General features: G+C 35.0%; 1 protein-coding gene across 1 annotated transcript in view; it reads left to right on the forward strand.

Moving 5' to 3' along the window:
- Positions 1-20,345, forward strand: part of GALNTL6 (polypeptide N-acetylgalactosaminyltransferase like 6) — a 1,706,608-nt gene that overhangs the window by 419,650 nt on the left and 1,266,613 nt on the right. The window contains 1 exon segment of the mRNA XM_053700241.1: positions 2,351-2,517. Within this exon segment, the coding sequence (XP_053556216.1) occupies positions 2,351-2,517 (167 nt within the window).

A 20,345-nucleotide genomic window follows, 5' to 3' on the forward strand; every position in this document is an offset into this window, starting at 1 on the left:
CCCAGTTCCAGCTGAAGAAAAAAATTACTGTTAGTGATGTGCAGGGTTGTTTTTGGGCTGAACATATCTTTTGGAATTATGGCCAAAAAGTTCAACCTTGGTTTCATCAGACCATAACACCTTTTTTCACATGCTTTTGAGAGACTTCAGATGTGTTTTTGCAAAATTAAGCCAGGCTTGGATGTTTTTCTTTGTAAGAAAAGACTTCCGTCTTGCCACTCTACCCCATAGCTCAGACATATGAAGAATACAGGAGATTGTTGTCACATGTACCACACAGCCAGTAATTGCCAGATACTTGCTGTAGGCCTCTTGGTAGCCTCAAAGACCAGTTTCCTTCTTGCCTTTTCATCAATTTTGGAGAGACGTCCAGTTCATGGTAATGCCACTGTTGCGCCATATTTTCTCACCTTGATTATGACTGTCTTTGCTGTGTGCCATGGTATATCTAATGCCTTAGAAATTCTTTTGTACCCTTATCCTGACTGATCCTTTTTTAACAATGAGATCCCTCTGATGCTTTGGAAGCTCTCTGCGGACCATGGCTTTTGCTGTAGGATGCGACTAAGAAAATGTCAGGAAAGACCTACTAGAACAGTTGAACTTTATTTGGGGTTAGTCAGAGGCACTTTAAATGATGACAGGTATGTACTGACTCCTATTTAACATGATTTTGAATGTGATTGCTTAATTCTGAACACAGCTACATCCCCAGTTGTGCACACTTATGCAACCACATTATTATTTTGTTTTGTTTACTTCCCTCCACCTAAAATATTTCAGTTTGTTTTCCAATTGAGTTGCACAGTTTATAGGTCAGATTAAAGGTAGAAAAAGTTCTGAAATTATTTATCTTTGTCTTATTTTGTTTACATCACAGACCCATAACATTTTAACAGGGGTGTGTAGACTTTTTATATCCACTGTATATAAATATAACAATGTTGGTTATGCAAAACTGGTATATGGGTAACAAAGGGATTTACACAATACATATTTTCATGTAGCCTGTCCTGTAGACTATTAGAAGTTCCAACTACATTTGTACCTGATGAACCGCCTGTTGTTGCACCCCCTGTATTTCAGTCATTTCTTAAAACATCATTTTTTTATCTTCTCTGATTCATATAGAGCTTGTGATTTTAAAAAACTTTCAAATTTACTTCTATTATTTAATTTGTTTTGATTTCTTGATATATTTTATCAAAAGGGATACCTAGGCAGACTCAGGAGCTGCTGACTGGTGGCTACACATATATGCCTTATCTTATTGGCTCACACAGTGCATTCAGCTACCTCCTAGTAGTGCATTTCTACTTCTTCAACAAAGGATACCAAGTGAATGAAGCACATTATATAATAGACCTCTAAGGTCAGTTTTGTGCAGTGTTTCTAATTGCAGGGTGTGGTTACCGAATTAAGGGCTAGATTACAAGTAGAGAGCTAGTAGAGAGCAAGTTTTGCACGCCCGTAAATGATCAAATTTGCCCATTTGCGGGCACGCATTAATTAATTAATCAGCCATTACAAGTGGCTGGTTATTGCTACTGCAAGCTCACGGATCAAATCTCTGGTTAATTTTCTAAATATGCCCCACATGACACCAAAATACTGTCTAGTGTAGTTTATTTAAAAATAAAGATGGCAGGCAGCATCTTATTTTTTTAATACATTTACTGCACTAGGCAGTGTTTTGGGGCTAAAGTTGGTGCGAGTGGGGTGTTAGAAAAAAAACAGCACTGAAAAGTGCCTTTACATTGCGATCAATGGGAACTCGGTGTTCCTAGTAAATATATATGTCTATGCTTATATACATATATATGTATGTGTTAATATGTGTATATACATATATATGTATGTGTTAATATGTGTATATACATATATATGTATGTGTTAATATGTGTATATACACATATTAACACAAACATTTATATGTATATAATTATATACATATATATTTAAATTTGCTGCCATTGCTGAACAACTTACCCACTTCACTGGCGCTGAAGTTCTAATGCCGTCTCTGATGGCATCAGAACAAGGCTCCCGTAGGAGCCTATGGAAATGCGCTCTTGTTAGCACAATGCTTCCCAGCTGAAAACTTATAACTTGGAAAGATGTTTAAAATTGTATTCTCTATCTGAATCATGAAAGAAAAATTTGGGGTTTGATGTCCCTTTAAGGTCTGCTACAATTAACACTATGCTTTATTTTACATAAATGTAATATAATGAAATAATAAATAAATAACAATACAATATATTACTAGATGGTCTGTTTCAACAAAGAAAAAATAACTGTAGGGTCACTTTTAATGTGCAACACTTAACTTGTACTTGTCTCTTTCCAGCTGTAAGCACAAATTTTATTTGGAAAAGCTGCCAAACACCAGTATAATTATCCCATTTCATAATGAAGGATGGACATCCCTTTTGAGAACCATGCACAGTGTGATCAATAGAACTCCAGACAGTTTAATAGCGGAAATAATCTTAGTGGATGACTTCAGTGACAGAGGTAAGGACTTCAATTCTAAGACATCTGTTTACTTTTGGAAATTGAACCTTGTTGTATACCATTTTGTGACAGAACGTTAAAATTGCTTGCTTTAACTTCAGATTTGTCTTTTGCTTACTACTCACTATTTATTTTGCAATGTAAAGGAAATTGCTATAAACATATATTTAAGTAGCTGTTAATTGTCAATTTAAAGGGGTGGGCCATGGTGTTGTCGGGTGCATATATAACATCAATCGGACATTTGTATTTAATACAAAGTAATATAATTTAATTCTGAAAAAACTATTAGGGAAGGTGTGTCCCAGTAATCCCCTTTGAGAAAAATGGGGCATTTGCATTTTACTGACTCAACAGAAAATAAGGCTGGTCTTCATATTTTTGCAGTTCTGTTTTTTACTCCCAGTACAGCCCTGGCTAAGGATGTTCCTCAGAGTACAGTATGTTTTGAGCATAATTGTTCAAGATGAGAACTAGCAGTATAACAGGCAATCTAGCTATTAGAATAATTCTTCAAAAGTTAGTGGCAAGTTCTTTTTAAGGAACAGAAACATCTCTGCATGTTCAGCTATAAGTCTGTTTCTGTTATCCGTAAGGAGGTTTGACGCTAAGCTGAACAATCTTTCACTTTTAACACTACTGCATGGGGCAGAAAGATATTGTTGGACCATTTTAGCCAGAGCTGGAAATCTAAGTTTATTAACTGCCCAGTACTTTAGGGGTTTACCTGAACAAGGTACAGCAATCTCTCCCAGGTAGGCTTCCAGCTGTATAGTAGTGACTTTTGGAGCACTGCTCTGACGTACAATACAAATAACAGCAATTTGTATTGGCAGAACAGAAGTGAACAAGTTTTAGTTAAGTCTCCACTCCAGCTTAAAATGAAATGGGAACATGCAGTTTGAAAAACGCCACAAAATGGTGTATGGGTAGGAAGTGGAGGTATCGGTTTAAGTATCGGTGCATTTGCACGAGTACAAGTACTCATGCAAATACTTGGTATCGGCACCGATACCGATACTAGTATCGGTATCGGTGCAACCCTAAAACAATACAGAAACAAATAAACGTTTATAGAATTGACAATTATAGATGGGTTAGACATGTTTTTGGTAATCTGAAGTAATAAACTTTACATGAGTAATGTTTTTGGAAAGAGCAGACTGTGGTATATTGGAAAAAGAATAAGAATGTATTTGGTAAAGAAAGTTATGATAAACAGAAAATGTATCAAACTGTTGTACTGTTGATCATACATTTAAAAGGACACAAAACCATTTTTTTTTATTTCATGATACAGATAACACTTTAAAAAAAAAATCAAATTAACTTATTTTATCAAATTGACCTTTATTGTTGAAGAGTATACCTAGGTAGCTAGTGTGCACGTGTCAAGAACACTTTATGTCAGCAAACATTGCTGCCGTAGGGGCTGATTTAACAAGCCCCAAATGCAGCAAAAAGCATCTGCACACCGGAAACAGGAGTTATGAAGCAGCGGTCCTAAGACCGCTGGTCTTTAACTCGTCCACCACCTCTGAAGCTGCAGATAGCAATCAGCCCAATTGGATACGATTGAGTTAATTGACACCCACTGCTAGCGGCAAATTGACTGTGAAGTGCTTGTGCAATGATAAATGCAGACAGCGTATGCTTACCTACCAGATTTTCAAAAAAGGCTACCAAGAGAATGAAGAATGTTTGATAATACCAAATAAATTGAAACTTTTTTTTATAATTTTACATTCTTTCTGAATCATGTAAGAAAAAACATTTGTTTCATGTCCCTTTAAATGAAATCGAATTGAAAATGAGAGTTGTATGCAAACAAGTAAATGTTTAGCACTGTCTGAGTAATGTTACACTTTGTATGTGTTGTGGTGTTGAGTTATACAGAGAAATTATATTATAGAATTTAAGCCTTTGGCCTTTAAATTTATAAACCTATTAACTTTTTTCAATGTTACATACTTGTCAGGTTTGTCCTCGAAGTGCTTTATTACACAAAGTAGTTTAGTTTAATTGGGCAGCAGTGTGGAAGAATGACAAGGTTGTAATATGATCATATATTTGTCTTTTGGTTTGGAGGGCGCAGTTTCCTTCCCTGGTCCAAGGGTTAATTGAAATGGCCTGTTGTCACGGTGCTATAAAGACTACACATATCTTGTTGATCTTTCAAGGACCTGTAGTAAGAACATCTTAAGATATTTTACCTCCAATGATTAAAAAAAATAGATATATAGAAATAAATATGGTTTAATAAAGGGACAAAATGTGATTAAATGACACAGTCATATAAATGAATTAAATGATGTTATTTAAATTAATCTGTTTTGAAATCCGTTCATTCAGCTTGAGTAATTAAATGTTTTGTTAAAATAACATACTTGTTTAAAAATGCAATTCTCTCTTTCTGTAGAGCAATTTATGGGAAAAGAAATGCCCTATTTGTACCAGGTCTTTAACTCATGTAAACATTCCTCAGCCAGGCATAGTGCATTGCAAATCCTGAGAAAGGCACAGCCTATAAGTTATACACAAGTCACAGTCAATACGTTATACACAAGTCACAGCTTATAAGTTATACACAAATCACAGCTTATAAATTATACACAAGTCACAGCCTATAAATTATACACATGTCACAGCTTATAAATTATACACAAGTCACAGCCTATACGTTATACACAAGTCACAGGCTATAAATTATACACAAGTCACTAGTCATATCCTGCTCATAAAGAGCACAGAACATGCTAGGGGCATAATTTCTACTACGTGGATTAAATTGTGGGGTGTTTTACTATCCATTTCTCTGTCTAACACTCTGCAGGATATTTAACAAAGGTCTGGCGGACCTTATCTGACAGTGTGGATCAGGTCTGCCAGACCTCGCTGAATAAACTGACACCTATACTAACCATTTAAATACTGCAGTATTGGTTATAGAACCTAGCTACGTAAATAAGAGACAGCAGTAGAAATCATCTTCTCACTGTTGTGGTGGAGAAAGAGAGATCTAAGTCCATTTGAAAGGGTATTTCTACTTTAACTTTTAATACAATCAACTCTTATATGCAGCTTCCGTGAGAACATCGACCCTTTAAGGACCCATAAAGATCAATTTTAATTTTACTCTCCCTTTAAAGGGACAGTCTAGTCAAAATTAAACTTTCATGATTCAGATAGGGCATGCAATTTTAAACAACTTTCCAATTTACTTTTATTATCTAATTTGCTGAATTCTTTAGATATCCTTTGTTGAAGAAATAGCAATGCACATGTGTGAGCCAATCACACAAGGCCTTTATGTGCAGCAACCAATCAGCAGCTACTGGGCATATCTAGATATGCTTTTAAGCAAGTGATATCAAGAGAATGAAGCAAATTAGATAATAGAAGTAAATTAGAAAGTTGTTTAAAATGACATGCTCTTTCTAAATCATGAAAGAAAAAAATTGGGTTTCATGTCCCTTTAATTTCTAAGCTCAAATACTAGACAGTCAATTATAGTAAAGTATAGCTTTATTTTATTTAGGTAAGAAACATGCATTATCCATGTAGTTTATGATTGACAAATCTGCTGGGCTGTGTCTGTACTAATTTATATTTTCAGCTATTAAAAATCCTTTGAAAAATATAAATATAAACCACAACTTTCTCTTTTGTTATATCATTACTTTAATTTATACTTCTAGATATTTAGATCGATCTGTCTGTCTGTCTCTCTATCTATAACGTTTTTATAATGGAATATTTTGCTTGTTCAGAATTCATTGTATGTAATACATAAATATGGTTTTCTGTTTCATAAGCAATAAAGCAGAAATACACAAAAATAATGTAGGATTTACATTTTAGAAAAAAAAAAAAAGTTTAACAATCCCACAAGTTATTTTCATTTTCTTATACTAAAGTGCTAACATTGAAAGATTACATTAAAAGTCTTCAAATCATTATACATATTTTCCTGCTTTAAAGAAACATTTTAATTATATTTTGCTTTGATGTTACCATCATATAAATATCACTAAATATTGCAGTTAAGACTTATGGATGAAAAAGGCATTGTGTTTACATTTGACGCTATTGTTTTGTTTTTTGTTTGTTTTTTAATGAAGATTGTACTCAATAATGTTTTACTATGCATATGAAAGAGCACAATCCAATTCATTTTGTTGCTTTAAAAAATAAAAAGTTAAAGTGCCATAATAATTGAAAAATGACATGGTCTAATTCTTTAGAGCATAACATTTTAAGACCATCGACCCTGCACTGCTGTGTGTTAAATATATTGAAGAAATACTGCTCAGGAGCCAAAGACACTGCATGGCTTTGGAGGAAACCACTGCTGATCAAATCAGCAGTGATAGGCACACAGCTGAGTCATGCGACTAGTGCTGTGGATTGGATTAACAGTGATACACGCAGACTACTGCACTATCAACCCTGCACTACTATGTGTTATAACTCTGCAAGCAGTATTTCTACCGTGTATTTAACGCCTTTTGTGGAGGTTAAACACACAGTAGTGCAAAGTCGATTATCTTAATATTACATCCTCTAATGTATAAGAGCATGTTTTTTTCCCCAACTGTTATGGCACTTTAAGTATAGTAGATGTATATTGAAACTAATATAGCATTACCATTTGTATAATTTGTTTAATCTTCTACAGCTTTGTTAGTAGAGAGGGGTAATGCCAACATTTTAAAATAAAATGTTGGTTTATTGATTACAGGAAATGTATTAAAATACTTTTAAATTGTCCCCTTTTACATGAAATAGCAAATAATTATAATGGCAATAAATCAATCAACCAACCAATCAATAGAAACTGTGTTTTAAAGGACAAAAAGTGCAAAGTTAAAATGTTCTTATATGTAAGACAATTTTATTATGGCACAATTGCTTCTATATAACCAAATGTTTAAGCCAAGGAAAGGGGTGAAACAGACAGTTAGTCATCTTCAGGGCGTAAATGCATTACAGGGACCTAGCTGAACACATCTAGTGAGCCAACGACAAGAGGCATCTGTGTGTAGCCACCAATTAACAGAAAGCTCCCAGTAGTGCATTGCTGCTCCTGAGCCTACCTAGATATGTTTTTCAATAAACAATACCAAGAAAACAAAGTAAATTTGATAGTAGAAGTAAATTGAAAAATTTCTTCAAATAGGATGCTCTATCATGAAACTTTAATTGAGACTTTCCTGTCTCCTTTAAGGGATACTAAACCCAATTTTTTTTCTTTTATGATTCAGATAGAGCATGCAATTTTAAGCAACTTTCTAATTTACTCCTATTATCAATTTTGATTAATTTTCTTGCTATCTTTATTTATAAAGTAGGAATTTAAAGCTTAGGAGCCAACCCATGTTAGGTTAAGCACCATGGATAGCACTTGATATTGGTGGATACAGTTAACAAACCAATAAGCAAGCATATCCAAGGTTCTCGGCCAAAAATGGACTGGCTCTTAAGCTTTACATTCCTCCTTTTTAAATAAAGATAGCAAGAGAATTTAGAAAAATTGATAATAGGAGTCAATTAGAAAGTTGCTTAAAATTGCATGTTCTATTTGAATTATTCAAGAAAAAAAATGAGTTTAGTGTCCCTTTAAGTTAGTTATTGCTCTGAATCTTTCATGTTCTTAATACTAGTACTTTTTCCATATTAAAAGAATATTTCAGAGCTAAATCCTGATATTACTAGTTGAACAGCATATGAAAAAATAGCTCTTTCCAAAGTAATAATAAGCAAAATGAGTTTGTCTTGGACAGAAGCTTTTCTCAGTAGATCTCATGATATTATGGCAGAAAATCCTTGGGTGATTGTGTCAAGTACATCATACTGCTTGGATATTTCTCTGTAAGATTATTATTTGACTTGTTTTATTAAAAGAAATGATGTGTCAAACTGTAATCAACGTGCAACAATTACTTTAAATGCCCAGCAATAAACACTATGTATTTGACCACAGGATATATATATTTAACATTTGCTATACTTCCCTACTTATATTATTGTTGACATTTATTAACAGGCATGAGGGCAGCATTCATTTTTAGAGTATCACCACAAGTACATGACACAAACATTAAATGCAATATAGTGACAAGACAGATAGTAAGCCTTGGATAGTGTTGCAAGAAATATAACTAATTAAACACACCTGCAGAGAGAACATGTCAAAAAGGGTATGCAGGTGTGATTTATAAATGAAAACACTAATTCCAATGCATGAAAATTAATATAAAGAAGGTTTTTCAGATGTTTGTTGAAAAGGAGGGCTTTTTATCTGTAAAACATAGTAATTTTTGGTGATAAAAATAAATAGAAAACATTATTTTTTAAAAAGTGAGAGGGTCCTTGAGTAAATTAATTGTGCACATACTGCACAGTAATGGATAAAAACATTTTACTTTTACATTTCAGTCAAAGAACTAACATGGATAGAGTATTAAATACTCCGATGTTAACAAATCTAAATAAAAAAATCTTTTGTTTTCTTCATTAGGTCTAAAATAAAAAAATACACGAAACATCAAATTCTAAAAGGTTTTCAATACAGTTATATATTTTCTTTATCGAGTTTCCACAATTAATAAAATAATTTGAACATGCTGTATTGTTTAGCTTTACTATTAACTTGACTGCACACCATTGTTTTTTCAAGGTCGGAGAAAACAAGCCTGTAGTTTGCTAGGAAATCGGGAAAAAATAAAAATGAAACGTACATAATAAACTCAATGTAACAACCTATTAAAAAGCAAATAAATGTTCTTTTCAGTCTGGCAAAACTGAAAACAAATTTCCCTAATAAAGTATTGTTTGTGTATCAAAGCCTGTCATTCATTTTTTGCTGTGATAGATGATCTTTAATTATAAGACACATCATTAGTAGGCATTGAAAACTGAAAACAATTGTACTGTTCAATAGAGTTGGGAAACTGGCAGATGCTTTGTTAAAGTAGTTAACCTCAGAAACAAAAATATTCATATTTGTGTGGTAATGAAAAGATTTTTTTTTTTGCTGTAATTATGTTTTTTTTATTTATACAGTTTCATATCTATAGTAAGACATTTTTAATTATTTTAATTATTAACCCCCTCACTACCAGGAATTTCAGAGAAAAACTTCCAAAGTGCCAGAGAAGTTTTGTCACTTTTGCTATCACTCTGTTTAAACAGAAATAGAGCCTTTGTTTTTTTTAGTTTTTTTTTATTTACCAATGAAAACTAAATATATTTTTAAAGTAGGCAACCCAATGTATCGATCTATGCCCACTTTGGTATTTTCGATGCCACTTTTTGGCTGCCAAATACAATCATATCCCCTTCATAAAATTGTTCACTTTTCGCAAACTTTGGGTTTCTCATTGAAATTACTTACACACAACTATTGTAGTTATAAGACACTATTAACCGCTAAACTGCCACAGCTCCCTTCACAGTAACCCCCCTACACTACTTAACCCCTTAACGACCACAATGCCCATTGCAAAAAAAAACTACACTATTAACCCCTAAACCACCACAACCCCATCACAATAAACCCCCAGTTCTGGACTGGCTTATGTTTAAATTCACTTTTTACAAGCAAGTCTTTGAGGTTACTTGCTCCCCTTGAGGTCATTAGTGGATAACCACCTACACAGCCCTATAGAACGTACTCGTTAGACAGCAAGTACCATTTTTTCTTTAAGATATTTCAGATTTTTTTTTGCCAATGGGAAATGTATTTGGTGATAAATCAGATCTTTCCTTCTTTACATTATTTTCCTGCCCCTTGCTTTTTTATAGCAAATGTAGTCTTTCTTTCTGTCTAGACTTTAATATGACATATGTTGGATCTCTTAGAGCATCCTCTCTCTTTAAATCTTTTGGACATTTATTTTGCCTGATGGTTAAAACTAGACTCTTTTAATTTTCTGGATAATGGCTTGAACCCAATAATAAACTATTAGAAGCTGTTTCCTTATGATATACCTTAGTGGAAATCATATAATCATTTTTAATTATTAGAATATCCAAAAAGCTAATGCATTTATTATCACTGTTACAATTTATAAATATAATGACATTGTTCTCATTTAGCAATGATACAAAGTGTGTTAATTAATTTTGGCTTCCCTCTCATAAAATGAGAATATCATTCATGTACCGAATCCATAGGGCCACATGTGCCTCCAATAAGTCTTCATTTTCTCTAAAAATCACCTGGTTTTTCCGGTGTCCCAAATGAAGACACACATAAGTGGGGACATAAGTGGCATCCATTCAGTACCACATTTTTTCCTAACAAACTTTCCATCAAAAGTTAAATTATTATTGTTCAAAACAAACTCTAAAAGTTACACTGTAAAGTTTGTGTGCCTTTCAAATTGCAAACCCTTAGTACTCAAAAAGATTTTACATGCCTTAATTATTGTGCAGTGGGTTATTGATGAATAAAGGGACTCCAGATCCAGAAAAAAAATAGTAGAGTTTGACCAAATACTATTATACCATCTTGATTTTTTTATCACTTCCATCCTATCCTGAACAAAGGACCTTAGTTCAATTAAAAAAGGTTGTAGAAATCGATCTAAATATATATACTAATCCCTTCTGTGGGCCTCCGTATACCTGAATTTATGGGGAGACCAGGGGCTTTTATTATGGACTTATGTAGTTTTGTATCCAGTAAAAAACTGTAATTCTAGGTTTATCACTATATAAAAAAACGAATTCTTGAGCAGATATTAAAGGGACATAAAACCCAAACATTTTCTTTCATAACTCAGATAGAGCATATCATTTTAAACAAGTTTCTAATTTACTTCTATTATCAAATTTTCTTAAATTTCTTGTTACCCTTTGTTGAAAAGAAGGAAGGTAAGGATTATGGACTTGTCTGCAGCACTTTATGGCAGCAGTTTTGCAACAATGTTATACATTAACAAGAGCACTAGATGGCAGCATTATTTCCTGTTATGTAGTGCTCCAGACATATGCACGCTACCTATCTAGATATCTCTTCAACAAAGAATAACATGAGAACAATGCACATTTGATAAAAGAAGTATATTGGAAAACAGTTTAAATTTGTATTCCCTATATGAATCATGAAAGACAAAATTTGGCTTTCATGTCCCTTTAAGCCCTCTCTGCGTGCAGTATTTAAGTAAAAATCTTCCTTCGTCACCTTAACATACTGGTCAACATCAGACAATTGTCTCATTGCCTCAGCAATGCAGTGGTCCTGATTCAGGACCAACACATTGCTGCCCTTATCCACTGGTTTCATGACCAATTCATTAAGGTTCATCAAGTCATAAATAGCATTCCGTTCCCTTTAGACAAATTATCATTGACAATCCCCATCATTTGGATTTGAGCAATTTCCTCTGATACATTTTGTACAAACACAGAAATATTTGTAATGGCTGAGAAAGAAGGCATTGAACCTAATCCGCCTGCCAAATGATAAATGTAGTTTTATTGCATTGTCTTTTTATTATGCATTTCTGCTTTGTTTAATGATCCTTTAATATTCTTTTAAAAGCTCGCAATTGTCAATATGTCACCTTATATCATACCTGTGTGTACAATAATATTTGGGCTACATAACAAGTTTGAAACAAATGAGAACAATGCAAATTTGATAAAAGAAGTATATTGGAAAACAATATGAGGTTGCAAGTATTTTCCACCTTAATAATTAATTATCTATTGTTTAAATTACCGCAGATTGTATCCTACAAGACTTTGAATTATGTAATACTGAGATGGACAAGATTTTGGAGGTGATATTGACATAACACATCATTTATTGTTAATATAAACTTTGGTGATTTTTTCATGTTTTTCACAAACATTCACGTGGGTGTCACATACATCCTCTGTTTTAGATCAGAGAATGTATGAGACACCCACGTGCATGTTTGTGTTCACAAATATACTAACATGTTACAAAAGCATCAAACATTTAAAAAGTTTAAACAGCTATAATTACCTGACGTGACTCATACTCAGACCTTTCAAAGTCTTAAACCATCAAGTGAATATCATTTTAAACTCCATTTTCGTTTTATTACAGTGTGGTCCCATTAGAAGCCCATAATTTATTTCTAAAACATTTTAATCTATCTGTGTTATTTGTCAGCTACTTGCTTAAGCAACACTAAGATAACATTTGTCGTATGATAGCTACAAATTTTATTTTTAAGGCATCATTTAAGGTTTTGGTACCAAGCTGTCCTCTAGTTAATCTGCAAGTTTCTTGGTTATGTTTTTGAAGCTTAAATAAGATCACATATTCAAAGCAATGATGTGTTTGACATGAAATCTTCTCAAAGGCCATTGTAACCTACAGAAGATTTACAATTTAAGGCTAGCATTTTGCTTTGAAATGTTTGATGATAAAGGGCTCCATGTACTAAGCCGTCAATTCATCCGTCATTTTAGACGCGGATAAACTCGCCGTTACTCGCCGCGGGCGAAATGGTGTCCGCTGTCACTATGTACTAATAATCCCCCAATAAATAGACAAGTCTAGCCCGCCGCGAGCAGTGGCGGATTATTGATAAATTTGACGTTTTGCTCGCCGCGACTAAGCTGATGTACTTAACTTTCAGTTGAATTGTCTGGCCAATTATTAACACGTGACATGCAAGGTGTCACGAACATCATAGTAGTCGCGGGAATAGAATTTTGCTCCTATAAAAGTTCAACTTATCTAAACAACTTTATTATTGTTCTAAATTTTTTGAAGAGTGATAACAGAGCGTTATTTTTGTAATATTTATTAACAATTTGGATATGGCTTCATCTGGATCTGATAATATATAAATATTAATATAAAAATAATTATAAAGATTGACAACTATACAATACAAATTTAAAATATAGATTACTCTTTAATTACAGTCGAGAAATTTGGCGCAATTTATGTACATGGAAATGAGAGACAAATTAGACGCCAGTTATGCTGTACAATGCTGATATTACTGCCTTTTATATATGTCTAGACTGGCGTCTAGATTGACTTTCCTATTGTTTTGTACCTTGCCCGCCACCTAAAAGGTGGCGAGGCAAAAATAACGAGGTGGGAGCGGAAATTGTAGCGAGCGGACAAATAGATTTTTTAGTACATTCGTTTTTGGCAAGTTGGTGGTCAAATGTGTCTAATTACAGTGAAAAATGGAGAGGTAGCGAGGTTTGGCGGATAAGTACGCTCGCAATTTTAAAGATGCGAGTTTGAACATATTTGACGACTTTGTACATATCAGTTTGCGAGTTTTGACGCGAGATTTGTTGCGGGTAGCTCGCTGACTGCTTAGTACATGGAGCCCAAAGTTGGGCTTGACAAAGCACCAGACATTTTCGTTACTCTACATAAAAGAGTTTATTCACGTACTATAGCTGATAGCATTATTCCTTTTGTGAATTACATAAGATAGTAACTAATGATTTTCAACAAATGTACAGAATGTTCCAGCTAAGAAAGACGCACATTTTATATGTCATAAAATTGACCTTCTTAAAAATAACAGCCATGTTCATACTGTTATGAAGCTTGCAGAAATTGTGGATTGAAACAAAGATCAATATAACAAATAACTGAACTATGTTTAAGATTCTTAGACAACACTTCCAGCACTGCTGTTAGTTGTGTGAAATGTAGCCAAGAAAAGTTGGCTTGTGACACTTTTACAGAAATATACACTACTCTACAACGCTTAGAAGTCATGAACAATTTATGAATCCTCTCACCTTCTCTTGCTGCTTTGTCGATTATTACTGTACTATAATGATTACCTACAGTGACTCTGAGTATCGCAAAGGTAAATCATGGCATGCAAAGGAAGATATGTAAGGTAGAGTGCAATTAAGCAGATGCTTACAAATCTAATATGCTAATGGTACAACAGTTCAAATATTAAGAGTACACCGCAAAGCTAGAAGTGCTTAAATCTTAAACTGACACAATGTATATACACAAACTGAAGGTACCTTTATAGTATTGCTTAATATCAATGTAGAAGGTATGCCTTGAACTTTAATTTAAAAAAAAGGAATTTTAATACAATTGTAAACAAAATGAAAAATATTTTCTTTGAAATTATTTATTTTAATATGGTTGTTTAAACTTTTCAAGCAATGTTGCACAACTTTTTTTTTCAGTGTCAGTGACTGGAAAGAAATGACACTTACATGTGACTAACCTGCAAGTGAGAAATGCTTTATAGGTGTATGGAATTGTATCTTCTACCTTAAATATCAATACATGCCAGGTAATATCATAACACAATATATCTGGTTTATAGTATAGGCTTCAATAAGCGTAAACGGGATCTCTTACTGTTACTTACCACTCTTTCATCTTTTTCTGCAATAGCAATACTTCTTCCCCAGCACATATTTGTTTGGTTATGAATGTCATTGATGTGCTAAGAACAATATAAGCAATACTGTTGTATATTCTAAGATGCATAATGTTGTTAGAGTCTTTCATTGTGAATATATTACAGTTTTGTAGATGAAGTTCAAAGTTAGATACAATTGTTAGGAGTCAGTTGCAGAGATAGAGGGCACATTTATACATTCATACAAACAAGTGGAGCATAATCATTACTATGAGAAACTAAATTGTGATTGCAAAATTTTTAGGGGGATATTTATCAAAGTGTCAACCGAAAATTTGCCGGTATTCTGTATCGTAATTGTTGAGAGATTGATCAGATTGATACTCCTATTATCAATTTTTCTTTGTTCACTTGCTATCTTTATTTGAAAAAGAAGTCATCTAAGCTTTTTTTTTGTTCAGTACTGTGGACAGCACTTTTTTATTGGTGGATGAATTTATCCACCAATCAGCAAGAACAACACAGGTTGTTTACCAATAATGGGCCAACATCTAAACTTACATTCTTGCATTTCAAATAAAGATACCAAGAGAATGAAGAAAATTTGATTATAGGAGAAAATTAAAAAGTTGCTTAAAATTTCATGCTCTATCTGAATCACAAAAGAAAAAATGTGGGTTCAGTGACCCTTTAATACCCTTTATAACCTTTAAAACTCTAAATATCTGCCTGTTTCTAAGCCCCTGCAGGCCGCCTTTCTCTAAGTGCATTTTACTAGCTTTTTACAGCCAGACAGTGCTAGCTATTCTGTGTCATATATAACACTGTGCTCACTTTCGTGGAGTTACAAATGAGTCAGCTTTGATTGGTTAAAATGCACGTCTGTAAATAGCAGTTTGGGGGGGGCAGTTTGCATAGGCTTAGATACAAAGTAAGAGGTAAAAAGTATATTAATATAATGGTTATGCAAATCTGGGGGATGGGTAATAAAGGGATTATCTATCTATTTGAACAATAACAAAATCTGGAGTAGACTGTCCCTTTAACTATTAGAAGGAGACTTGCACATGTGAGCCTACAGCCAAAGTCACTCCAAAGCTGCATCAGAGGTTTGTTAAATGCAGCAAAATGTGACTGCTTATACGGGACTTTATAAACCACAAAACTGCTTTATTTTCACACTATTTCAAAACTTTGCAATAAAAATTGCTTTTACTCATAGACATAACACACTAATGCATATAATGGTCTAGATTCATGAAGCCTATATTCATATTTCTTTTATAATCCTTAACTTTTTAACCCTGTTATGCCGTTCTATTCCGTCATAATTACACTGGGCTTTAGTGCCGTTATGACAGAATAGTCTTGTGCCCGCTCTGTTGTTTTCTGCGTTATGGATCCGGTTGGGGGAAATGCCTAGCACCTTCGGCACTCCCCCAGGATTCAATCAGCATGGAGGGGTGTATTGATTGTCCCCTGTAACACTGTAACAGCCAATCAGTGGAATCATTGGCTGTTACAAGTGTATACGCTTCCTCTCTTCCCTCTCTGCGATCTGAGGGAGAGAGGAAGACAGTTTAGCGTTGGTGTGTGTTGTTAGAAAGATAGAGAGGGAGAAAAAATATATAAATACAAAAAATATTCTTTTTTTTGCTGCTGATCACAGAGCTGCTACTGTGATCAGCCTAATATAACTGTGGTTAGCCTGTTAGAGCTTTGATCAATGCTGATCAAAACCATTGGGGGATTATTTGTGGGGGTTACAAATATATATATTATATTTTTTGCTGCTCATCACTGAGCTGCTACTGTGATCAGCCTAATATCACTGTGATCACATCTGTGAGAACAACAAGGTCGTTTGAACATCTTATCGAGATAGTACCCTCCGGGCCTAGTGCCAGGGACATTTACAAGGTTAGCTAGCTTTGCAGAGTAAAATGACAAGCAAATATTTCTCACTACAGAATAACCCATTATGAAAAAGATTAATCATTACAAGATGGATGCAAAAGACAAAATGGCGCCCAAGAACAAGATGGCGCTACTTACGCTAACAATAATTCCTAACACCCAAATAAAACCCTATCTAAAAAACCTAAGCTCTCCATTGCCCTGAAAAGGGCATTTGTATGGGCATTGACCTTAAAAGGGCATTTAGCTATTTTACTGTCCAAAGTCCCTAACCTAAAATTAAAACCCACCCAATAAACCCTTAAAAAAAATAACACTAACCACGATGATTCACTTTCATTTTTCGAAGACCGGACATCTATCCTCATCCAAGCGGCAGAAGTCCTCATCGAAGTCGGCAGAAGTCTTCATCGAAGCGGGCCAAAGTCTTCATCCAAGCGGGCAGAAGTCTTCATCCAGACGGCATCTTCTATCTTCTTCCATCCGGCGCGGAAAAAGCTTGCATTCTATTGGCTATTCCAATCAGAGAATAGAATTCAAGCTCAATCCTTTTGGCTGATTGGATCAGCCAATAGGATGAAAGCTCAATCCTAATGGCTGATTGCAACAGTCAATAGGATTTTTTTCCCCTTTAATCCCTATTGGCTGATAGAATTCTACCAGCCAATCGGAATGTAAGGGACGCCATCTTGGATGACGTAACTTAAAGGGAAACTTCATTCTTCGTTGACCATCGTAAGAAGAGGATGCTCCGCGCCGGATGTCTTGAAGATGGAGCCGCTCCGCGCCGGATGGATGAACATAGAAGATGCTGTCTGGATGAAGACTTCTGCCCACATGGATGATGACTTTTGCCTGCTTGGATAAGAATGGATGTCCGGTCTTCGAAAACTGTAAGTAGATCATCGTTGGTTAGTGTTAGTTTTTTTTGTAAGGGTTTATTGGGTGGGTTTTAATCTTAGGTTAGGGACTTTGGGCAGTAAAAGAGCTAAATGCCCTTTTAAGGGCATTTCCCATACAAATGCCCTTTTCAGGGAAATGGCGAGCTTAGGTTTTTCAGATAGGGTTTTACTTGGGGATGTTGGTTGTGTGGGTGGTGGGTTTTACTGTTGGGGGGGGTGTTTGTATTTACAGGTAAAATAGCTGGTTTCTTTGGGGCAATGACCAGCAAAAGGCCCTTTTAAGGGCCATTGGTAGTTTATTGTAGGCTAGGTTTTTTTTTATTTTGGGGGGTCTTTTTTATTTTGATAGGGCTATTAGATTAGGTGTAATTGTTTTTTATTTTTGATACTGTGGTTTATTATTTTAGTAATTTACGGCCAGATTACGAGTTTTGTGTTGTGGCTCATAACGCTGCTTTTTCACTACCGCTGCTATTACGAGTCTTGTAGGTATAGCTGTACCACACACTTTTTTTGACCATAACACAACGTAACTACCGCGCCGTTCAAAAAGTCCTTTTTCAATGGGACTTCCATAGCGCCAGTATTATGAGTTTTGCCTAGGAGGCCAAAAAGTGAGCGGTACAGTCCATACCGACAAGATTCGTACCGCCATCTAGAGTAAGTAGCATAAAACTCATAACTAAAGTGTTACAAAGTACACTAACACCCATAAACTACCTATTAACCCCTAAACCGAGGCCCTCCCGCATCACAAATACTATAATAAAATTATTAACCCCTAATCTGCCGCTCCGGACATTGCCTCCACTATAATAAACATATTAACCCCTAAACCACCGCACTCCCGCATCGCAAACACTAGTTAAATATTATTAACCCCTAATCTGCTGCCCCTAACATCCCCGCCACCTACCTACATTTATTAACCCATAATCTGCCACCCCCAACGTCGTCGCCACTATACTAAATTTATTAACCCCTAAACCGCTGACTTAAGCAGCGCTGGTATTGGAGTGCGGTATGGAGCACAATTTTGCTCTACGCTCACTTCTTGCCTAATAACGTCGGGTTTATGAAAACCTGTAATGCCAGCGCTGTAGGGAAGTGAGCTGTGACAATAACGTGCAAGTTAGCACCGCACCCCTCATAATGCAAAACTCCTAATCTAGCCATTAGTGTTTTTTATTTTTTGTAATTTTGTAATTTTTAATTGTAGATTTAAATCATTTGAGTAGGGTTAGGATTTTAAATATGTAATATAGTTAATTTAATTTGTAGTTTAATGTAATTGTAGTATAATAGTTAGGGTAGGTTAAAGGGAATGTAAATTTTGATGTTAAAGTGCCCGGTTTTCAAAACTTTGATTAAAAACAGGGGCACTTTAATTCATCAAAATTTACATTTCACTCCTGTTGTGACAAAAAACTTACCTTTTAAACTTCACAGCAGCTCCAGCTTCCTCCGGTCTCACAAGCCATTTCTGATGTCAGAAATAATTGATAGTTCATCCTCCAATCACAGCTTCCCCTCGGGGGATTCAGTGTCTGATTCACTGCTGTGATTGGAGGAAGCCGGATGCCTCATTTTAGACCCAGGAAGAGGCTTTGAAACGGGTGGAGGAAGCTGGAGCTGCTGTGAAGATTAAAAGGTAAAAAAAATTCACAACAGGAGTGGAATGAAAATTTTGATAAATTAAAGTGCCCTTGTTTTTAATCGAAGTTTTAAAAACCGGGCACTTTAGCATCAAAATTTACATTCACTTTAATTAATAGTTTAATATAGTTTAATGTAATTGTAGTATAATAGTTAGGGTAGGTTAATTAATAGTTTTATATATATATATTTTTTTAATTCTAAAGGTAAGTTTAAATTTATTATAAGATAGGGATGATGTAATTATAATGTAAAGTTAGTGGGTTGTTAGGTTTAGGGGTTAATAGCTTAATTTAGTTTATGGCGATGTCAGGGCTGGCGGTTTAGGGGTTAATAGGTTTAGTTAGTGGTAGTGATGTGGGAGGCCAGGGGTTAATAATTTTATTACAGTTGCGGTGGGGTCCGGGAGCGGCGGGATAGGGGTTAATACATTTATTTAGTTGCGGCGGGGTCTGGGGCGGCGGGATAGTGGTTAATACATTTATTTAGTTGTGGTGGGGTCTGGGAGCGGCGGGATAGGGGTTAATACATTTATTTAGTTGTTGTGGGGTCCAGGAGCAGCGGGATAGGGGTTAATACATTTATTTAGTTGCGATGGGGTCCGGGAGCGGCGGGATAGGGGTTAATAACTTTTATTTAGGTTGTAAACTTTACTGGTTTTCTACAATAGAAATCAATGGGATATCTGGCAGCAGTGAACATAAGCTTTCGCTGCTTTCAGACTCCCTTTGATTCCTATGGAATCCACGGCCTCCAGGGTGGCGGATTGAAAACCAGGTACACTGGGCCAGAATAGTGGCGAGCGTACCTGTTAGAAATTTGATAACTTGCAAAAGTTGTCAAATAGTGCCGAATTTGTATTCGGAACATCTGTAATGACGTAAGCATCGATCTGTGTCGGATTGAGACCGGTGCTGGTGGATCGTATATTACGTCTCAAATTTCAACTTTTGCCAGTCTGTAGGCTTTGATAATTAGGTTGAATCAAGCTCACCACAAT

This window comes from Bombina bombina, chromosome 2 (genome assembly GCF_027579735.1).
Source record: "Bombina bombina isolate aBomBom1 chromosome 2, aBomBom1.pri, whole genome shotgun sequence".
Classification (NCBI taxonomy): domain Eukaryota; kingdom Metazoa; phylum Chordata; class Amphibia; order Anura; family Bombinatoridae; genus Bombina; species Bombina bombina.